The sequence below is a fragment of the Xenopus laevis genome, chromosome 1S (assembly GCF_017654675.1).
Source record: "Xenopus laevis strain J_2021 chromosome 1S, Xenopus_laevis_v10.1, whole genome shotgun sequence".
Taxonomy (NCBI): domain Eukaryota; kingdom Metazoa; phylum Chordata; class Amphibia; order Anura; family Pipidae; genus Xenopus; species Xenopus laevis.
In genome coordinates, this window is record NC_054372.1 from 153,400,451 (window position 1) to 153,409,334 (window position 8,884).

Sequence of the window (8,884 nt, forward strand, 5' to 3'; positions counted from 1 at the left end):
TTGAGTGCTGTTCTTAGATCTACATATACAAAGGAGACTCAGATGAGGCTTAATGAGGTAATAACAGACTTGTAGTGTTGAGGTGTCCACTAAAATAGCAATATATAAACCAAAAAGGGGAAACACAAGGGACTTCTCCCCACACTACCTATGTCTGAAAAATCTGAGGGCAAAATTATAATAATTGAATATCAAAATAAAATAAAAAGCAATTTTTATTCACCACCATGCCATATTGAAACAGTGAGATTAAAACCATTTAAAATAATGAACAGCGCTGCATATGAAACTGAAGGGATCCCTTCTAAAAGGACAAAAAACCCAAAAGCTGGTTATATTAACCAACTTAGGGAGAAATTAGCATGCTATTAAGTATGGCAATAAATTAGTAATGAGAGATGTAATGGAAAAGCTTAGGAACAAGATTGTGGGTGGACGTTTATAAATCCAATAATACAATGGGGTTCAGTTGAATGAGTCCATCTTGATCCTAGACCAAAGAAAGATTCCAAAATTCTTGAATAAACAGCATGTGAATATTCCCCTATTTCATATAAAGTGAAACAGATTTGCGGGGGGGGGGAAACCCCTGAGTCTTTGATGTTTATAGGTCGGTGTTTAAATGACTTGAATCCGTGGGTTTATGCTTGCTGGGCATGCTGGGGTTTGTATAGGCCCGGGGAAGGGGTTGACTCGCCTACATTATGCATTGGCGATTAAACCATCCAAGTACAGTTGCACCGCATGTATTCCCAAGGACATCCAAATGTTCGCAAGTATTAAATCCACCGCTTATAGTAGCGGTTCTGTAGCCCTCATAAGAAATGAAGTTATACAGACCGAATGCAGTTCGAGAGGGAACCCCCTACAGCCAGTTCAGCGCTGCACTGGCTGTAGGGGGTTCCCTCTCGGACTGCATTCTGGCGTGACTGGGGGAGGTCCGGGATAACATTATCGCACAGCCGCTCTAAGGATCCTTGGACTTACCCGTGAGCACAACCCGTGAGACGGTCTGTATAACTTCATTTCTTATGAGAGCTACAGAACCGCTACTATAAGCGGTGGATTTAATACTTGCGAACATTTGGATGTCCTTGGGAATACATGCGGTGCAACTGTACTTGGATGGTTTAATCGCCAATGCATAATGTAGGCGAGTCAACCCCTTCCCCGGGCCTATACAAACCCCAGCACGCCCAGCAAGCATAAACCCACGGATTCAAGTCATTTAAACACCGACCTATAAACATCAAAGACTCAGGGGTTCCCCCCCCCCCGCAAATCTTTTTCACTTTATATGAAATAGGGGAATATTCACATGCTGTTTATTCAAGAATTTTGGAATCTTTCTTTGGTCTAGGATCAAGATGGACTCATTCAACTGAACCCCATTGTATTATTGGATTTATAAACGTCCACCCACAATCTTGTTCCTAAGCTTTTCCATTACATCTCTCATTACTAATTTATTACCATACTTAATAGCATGCTAATTTCTCCCTAAGTTGGTTAATATAACCAGCTTTTGGGTTTTTTGTCCTTTTAGAAGGGATCCCTTCAGTTTCATATGCAGCGCTGTTCATTATTTTAAATGGTTTTAATCTCACTGTTTCAATATGGCATGGTGGTGAATAAAAATTGCTTTTTATTTTATTTTGATATTCAATTATTATAATTTTGCCCTCAGATTTTTCAGATATAGGTAGTGTGGGGAGAAGTCCCTTGTGTTTCCCCTTTTTGGTTCTTAGATCTACCACACAGCTGTTATCTTGTGTTAGGGAGCTGCTATCTGGTTACCTTCCCATTGTTCTTTTGTTTGGCTGCTGGGGGGGAGGGAGGGGGGTGATATCACTCCAACTTGCAGTACAGCAGGAGTGGTTGAAGTTTATCAGAGCACAAGTCACATGACTTGGGGCAGTTGGGAAATTGACAATATGTCTAGCTCAGCTCTATGTCAGATTTCAAAATTAAATATAACAAAATCTGTTTGCTCTTTTGAGAAATGGATTTCAGTGCAGAATTCTGCTGGAGCAGCACTATTAACTGATTCATTTTGACAAAAAAAAATTTCCCATGACAGTATCCCTTTAATTCGGATCTTTCTATATAATGGGTTTATGGATAACGGATCCCATACTGTATTCTGAAAAATTTGCAATTGGGGGGGTTATGAATTATTTAGGGTTTTGTTTAGCAACTCTCCATCTTGGAATTTCAACAGCTATCTGGTTGCTAGGGTCCAATTTACCCTAGAAACCAGGCAGCAGTTTGAATGACAGAATAGAAGATGAATAGAAGAGAGCCTGAGCAGAAAGACATGTAATACAAATTAATATTAAAATTGTAGCCTCATGGAAAAATTGTTTCTTAAATGTTTGCCGCAGTGACCACTATTTGAAGACTGGAAAGAGGCAGAAGATGGTAAATAATTCAAAAACTACAAAAAAAGTAGAAAAATGCTAAGAATAACACCTTCATAACATGCTAAAAATTCACTTTAACATCAGCTACTCCTTTAATGACTTAAAATAATGTGATATATTGTCTAGTGAATCATTAAGATACACAGCTAATTAATATATGTAAAAACAATTGTAGATTCTTCAAAACATCTTGTATTGAGCGTAGGACTGGCCATCTTAAGGGTAGGGACACACTGGGCGATTTGGGGAGTTTTAGTCGCCTGGCGACTAATCGCCGCGACTTTTCTCCCCGAATGCCTCCCCTCGCTCTGCGCCTGGCTAAAATGAAAAATCGCCTGCGCTAATCACACGCGGCGATTCGTTTTCCGAAATCGCCCGAAGTTGCCTCACGAGGAAACTTCGGGCGACTTCGGAAAACGAATCGCCGCGTGTGATTATCGCAGGCGATTTTTCATTTTAGCCAGGCGCAGAGCGAGGGGAGGCATTCGGGGAGAAAAGTCGCGGCGATTAGTCGCCAGGCGACTAAAACTCCCCAAATCGCCCAGTGTGTCCCTACCCTAAAGGAGAAGGAAAGCTACCGAAGCAGTTTATTGCCAATAGATTAGCTACAATAGTGCAAGGTATAACACTATATTTATTCTGCAGAATACTTTACCATACCTGAGTAAACAGCTCTAGAAGCTCTCTGTTTGTTTAGGATACCAGCTCCCATATTAGCTTGGTGTGACCTCACTTCCTGCCTGAGTCTCTCCCTGCTCACTCATAGCTCTGGGAGGGAGGGAGGGAGGGAGAGAGGAGCAAACTGAGCATGCTTAAGCCTAAACCCTGGAGGTTTAAGATGAAAACAGGACGTCTGTAACAGAAGCCCATGTGCACACAATAGAAGGAAAAAAATGTGGTGCTTCTTTTGACAGAGGTGTATTTATATAGACCGTTCTGATAAAGCTTACTTAATTTTAGCCTTTCCTTCTTCTTTAAATATATGGACAAACAATCCCTGTTTTGTTTAAAGGGTAAGGCATTTTTTACTAGCTGCATGCACAACATTTCTCAATGTCTTAAATATATTGATAATGGGTTGAGTGCAGAGGACCTCTTGTATTTGTCTATATGTATTTTGTGGTCACAGCCTCATTGCACCCCCGCCTAATGGTTTTAAAAATTAGTGGCGAGCACAACTTTGCCTTGTTTTATATTATATAACCCTTTATAATTTGTTTTAGAAGTATTCACCTAAGACTTGGGAAGATCTAAAGAACACCAAAGTGTTGAACTAAAGATTAGCCGAAAAAAAAAGAACAGATGAGTCTAACATAGTTTGTTTAGTTCTAAAACTAGGCCTTACAGCTACTATCCAAATAAAAAACACTTTGGCTAAAAAAGTGGTGCCAATTGGTGTAACTATACCCTTTAACTTCAGAGGGGGTGGTAAATTTGAACAAGGAGCTTGGTAAAGACGGCAATGGGGGTTTGGGATTCAAAAAAATAATTCTGCCCCTGATGGTGCATTTTTCCTGCACCTATGGCATATAGCATACACAGAATATTTATTATTGGTTACTAGTGAATGGAATACCTGAAGAAAGCCAATCACTATTGCTTCAGTGTTCCAAAATATTACACTTCTAAACTGACAGTTCTTCTTTGCATGACATCGCTGACTATTTTATAAGAAGAACCATATTAATATATTAGAACTGCAACATTTATCAGCCTATTTACTAATATTCTAGCAGTTTTTTTCACAAATCAAAAGTTTTCTCTAAAAATTCATATTTTTTTCTTTCTCTAAAAATCTGAGATATATAAAGTGTAAAAACCATGGCAAACTCTAATACAAAACTTTGGTAAGTAAAAGTTGAGGTGCTACAGACAGCAGCGTTCCTAGAGGGGGCGGGCCCTGGTGTGTGACGCACAGCCAGGCCCCGCCCCCCTCCGTACGTTGCGCTGACAGGCTTATTACAGTGGCGTGCGGCGCTGCCGGGGGCAGCACCCCTGCTCCCCCGGTAGTTCCGCCACTGGCTACAGAAGTCAATGGGTCAGATTGTAACAGGGCCTATGTATTTACTAAAATTCGATTCTATTTTTTTTAATCCGATTTTTTTTCTAAAAAATCATGTTTTTTTTTTTATTTCTCTATAACGCTAAGAATTTGAGATTTATAAAGTATAAAAACCAAGACAAACTTTAATACAAAGCATTGACAAGTAGAAGCAGGCAAAGTCCTATAACAAATGGGAGCTACTCTGATCCTACTATACTATTTGCAATTTTTTTGTGCATCACTCTGCTTTTTTTTTGTACATGCTTTGTCTATTCAGATGTTTTAATAACTTTCACGGTATTCATGGTTCTAGAGAAAATTAGATTATTTGTGGTTTCAAAACTCTAAAACTACACAAATTTGAGTTTTGATAAATGGGCCTTTATTTGTTAGGTAGATAAGTGTTGATAAAAGGGAATCTGGGTAACGTATGAGAAGGTTATAAATATTTTTGCATGGTACTGCAATATATTATATAGAACAGCAAGTAGTCAGCACAACGATTATCAGAATCTTGTTGAGGCGGTGCAAGTTTGATAAAAGGCCGCTTGGCCTGAAAACATTGCTGTGATGCCCAAAAGCACTAATAAAGGCTTTTAAGAAACCAGAAAAACTTGGTGGTACTGTTTGGAAAAAACGTCTACCCACTGCAATATATTATAGCCATATGGTAGAATAGCAATACTCAGCAAATTAGTAGTAAGGTAGGTTTTATGATCCCTGCATATGTACAGCAGGGGAATGAATATATTTGAGTGTTTAGTTAAACATTTGTAAATATTTTATTTTTCATGTCATTGATGAATTGTAAACAGTCCCATTTAGCCAGATTACAAGTGACTCCCATCTGCTTTGCAAAAACACATAAAGCAGTTGTAGCTGCCATTGTGCAGGTGTTACTTTAGTTGTCATAGGCCAGTTCAGGTGGGGGGTGTTCCTGGGAAGGCTACAGATCACATATAATAAAATGTAATATATCTCATTTATTATCACCCTATATTTGTATAGTGCCTACATATTCCTTAGCACTTCACTGAAGTTATAAATCATTCACATCATTCCCTTTCCCAGTGAAACTTTCAATCAAAGGTCCCATCAAATTGACACTGGTCCAATACAGTATGTGTGTGTGTATACATAATATGGAGATCTTTGATACAGAGCTTGTATATATTTTGCTACATGTTCTTTACCAGGGATTATTTCTGTGGAAGGCAAAAGGGATAGAATAATGTTTTCTTTGTTACATTGCACATTGTTACATTGTGTAATAACTGTAACATTTGTATCCAGGACAGATATGTTGATCCCTTTATTAATGCACTGGATGTTGATCTGTAAGTAAAACACCATCTAAACTTCATCTGACGCCCCCAACTTCTTTTAATGATGTAGGCCCTGACACTTTAACTCTGGCCCTGTACTTTACATTTACAGAATATGGTAACTTCTAATATCCTTAGTATTTTAAAGTATGGGATACATAATTTCTTATTTAAAATTATCAGAGTTCCTCACTTTGTGTGATAAAAAAAAATCTCCAACTGAAATGTTCCTTGATATAACTGCTTATAACAATGAAGAACATTTGGCAAAATTAAGGTGTTTATTTTTAGCATATCATTACAGTCGAGAAATAATTCTGTCGTGCTCGGAACATTGTATGATGTCCAGATGTATCTGACAAGGTCCAATTTTGAACAAGGCAAGCTTTCACCACAGCAGGGATTGAGTGTGGAGACGTGAACATATATATTCTGTATGTGTTAAACAGGCCCGGACTGGCATTCTGTGGGTTCTGGTAAATGCCAGAGGGGCTGCTATAAGGTGCCATAGAAAGTCAGTATTTAGTGGGCTGGTGGGGGCTGTTTGGGCCTCTGTGTACCAAATGCTGGGTTTGTTTCTCTACAGTATGTGCATGGATATATATATATATATATATATATATATATATATATTTATATATATATATATATATATATATATATATATATATATATATATATATATATATATATATATATATATATGTGTGTGTGTATGTGTGTGTGTGTGTAATAATAATATTAATTAATTATATAATATACCTGCCATTACATTTCTTGTAGTCTAACCAAGCACATGACTGCACTTCAGAGGGCCTCTGCACCTTAAATATGATCCAGTTGGGGAAACTGTAATGATGGGTTGGCTTTGTTGATACAGTATGTGTACTAAAACCTGAGAACTGGTCTTCTTTTAGGGCTCATTGTGTATAAAAATGCTGGCAATGGGGATGAGCAGTGGATTTTCTGTTTGTATCTGGGGTCTTCATTTTGCTAACTGATTGACATGCCTTACCTTGCTAACCTTAACACAAACAGATGCGTGTAATTCAGTTGGCTGATATGAAAAATATGATACAATGAATAGACTAGACAGTTCTATTGGAAATAGAGCAATATTTATTTTTAAAATGCAATATTGTGGAAAACTAGGCTAGGTAAAGGTGTAACACGAACAAGTAGAAGGGTTACAGGTATACAGTACAGTGATCTTATCGTTCCCTCCACCCTTACTCTGTGTTCTCCCCCCTATTGCGTCTGTTCCAAGCCCCCCTTTGCAGTGCACCATCTGAGCCAAACAGAAACAGTACTGAACGCAGCAGCCTTAATACAATACAATAAACTAAATAAATATGGCATCTATCTGCAACAGGCAAGTAGGGATGTGTAGAAGGTGTGGGCTGAAAAAGATGAAGGATGATGGTGATGATGAGGAGGGGGTGTTAGAAGGGAGCACTGCACACAGTCTGCTAGAGAGAGAGAGAGAGAGAGAGAGAGAGAGAGAGAGAGAGAAGCACCTTTGCGACCACCTGCAGAATGCGCAGGCTCACTCCGACTCACTGCAGCTGCTTCATTTATGGCACCGCACACCAAGCAGGAGATATAAACAAAACCAGTGGCAGCAGCAGCAACAAGGGAAGATAGGGGGGATGGGTTGCAAATAAAGCCTCACTAACCCGTTGAGTGGCTGAAGGCCAATAAAGAACTAAACGCAAATGACTGCTCAGCAAGCAGACACATTAGTAAGAATTAAAAAAAATAAAATCGCAGCGGCAGAAGAAGCTGTCGCCATGTAGTATGCATACTAGCCAGGCAATCTCCTACCTCCAGTGTCCTGATCTCTTTCTGGGTCAAGTCGTTGGAGGTGGCACACTTGGTCCTGAGTCCCTCCAGGTTGGAGATGCTGATGTCTATCATGTTTTGGACCAACTCGCACTGCTGCAGGGCTTTCTGCAAACTCAGGGGCTGCTCGTCGCTGCTGGCCACATTATCTTCATCCATTTCTCTCCCTTGATCTGCAACCCCCCCTCTTTCCTTTCCCTCCCTCCCCCCCAAAAGCAATGAAAAGAAAAAGGGAAAAAAAGTCCCCTTTGATTCTGCCCCCCCTTATTGCAGCTCTGGGCTTCGTTCCAGCAGCAGCTGCAGCCAGCTCCTCAGCACAGGTACATGGGGCAGCAGCAAGGAGGGGGGTCGGCTGGCTCTTCAGGCTGACTCCATTGGGGATCTCCCCGGTGCCTCCAGCCCAGATGCTGCTGCTGCTGCTGTAGGACACGAGCACCAGAGAGCGGTGCTGATGCTGCCAGTATTATAGAAAGAAATATGGAGCAGTGTCTGAGGCTGCAAGAAGGGGCAGTGACAAAGTGTCGCTTTATAACACCTGCACGGCAGCTCGGCTGATGATGAAACTGGCACTTAGCAGGATACTTGCTTGCCTAATATTTGCTGCTGCTGCTGCAGACTCAGCTCTTTTATTAATATTATCATGCAGTTAGGCTTTGTGCCGTGTGCAAGCGCGGGCCTTTAGTCGGAAGAGAGGATTGACGCCGGTGCTTGCTGCAGAAATGTGCCGGAGCCGGTGCTTGGCGACGCTGATGCTACTGCTGCATCCCCTCCTGTCTCTTTCTGCACCGACATCTTGCCTGTCAATCAAGCGCGTCCTGGAAGCTGCTGGGAAGAGGGGGCGGGGATAAAATCAAGAACGCGCACCTGACAGGAGAACTGAAGTGCCACAGCAGCGTCGGCGTTAGAGAGGAGGGGGGTCTGTCTGTAGTGGTCTGTCGCTTGCACTTCTTATGAGCGCCTCAAGCCTTTATACAAGCGCTATCCGTGTGTGGGCTCTCGGGGCATAGTCACGTGCTTCCAGGTTAACAGAATACACAGCATCACATGCCAGTCCCAGCGCCTCTGTTTAGTGTTGTACAGTAATGAACAATGAGCTACAAATGATCAAAGCCTTACCTGAAAGTACTTTGGCTGTTTGCATTGGATTTTGCAAAAAAATCTATTGAAAACGACCCCAGAGTGAAATGTATTCATGTAAATCTTTTAATCACAGCACAAATGACTTCACCGGGCGTTGACTATATAAGGGG

At 40.8% G+C, this 8,884-nt stretch overlaps 1 protein-coding gene across 2 annotated transcripts in view; it reads right to left on the reverse strand.

The window, feature by feature from the left end:
* Positions 1-7,793, reverse strand: part of LOC108707180 (kinase suppressor of Ras 2) — a 194,194-nt gene extending 186,401 nt beyond the window's left edge. For both annotated transcript variants that reach the window (XM_041580388.1, XM_041580389.1), the window contains exon 1: positions 7,617-7,793. In XM_041580388.1, the coding sequence (XP_041436322.1) occupies positions 7,617-7,793 (177 nt within the window). The remainder of the gene's footprint in view (positions 1-7,616) is intronic.
* Between the last annotated feature and the right edge of the window lie 1,091 nt (positions 7,794-8,884).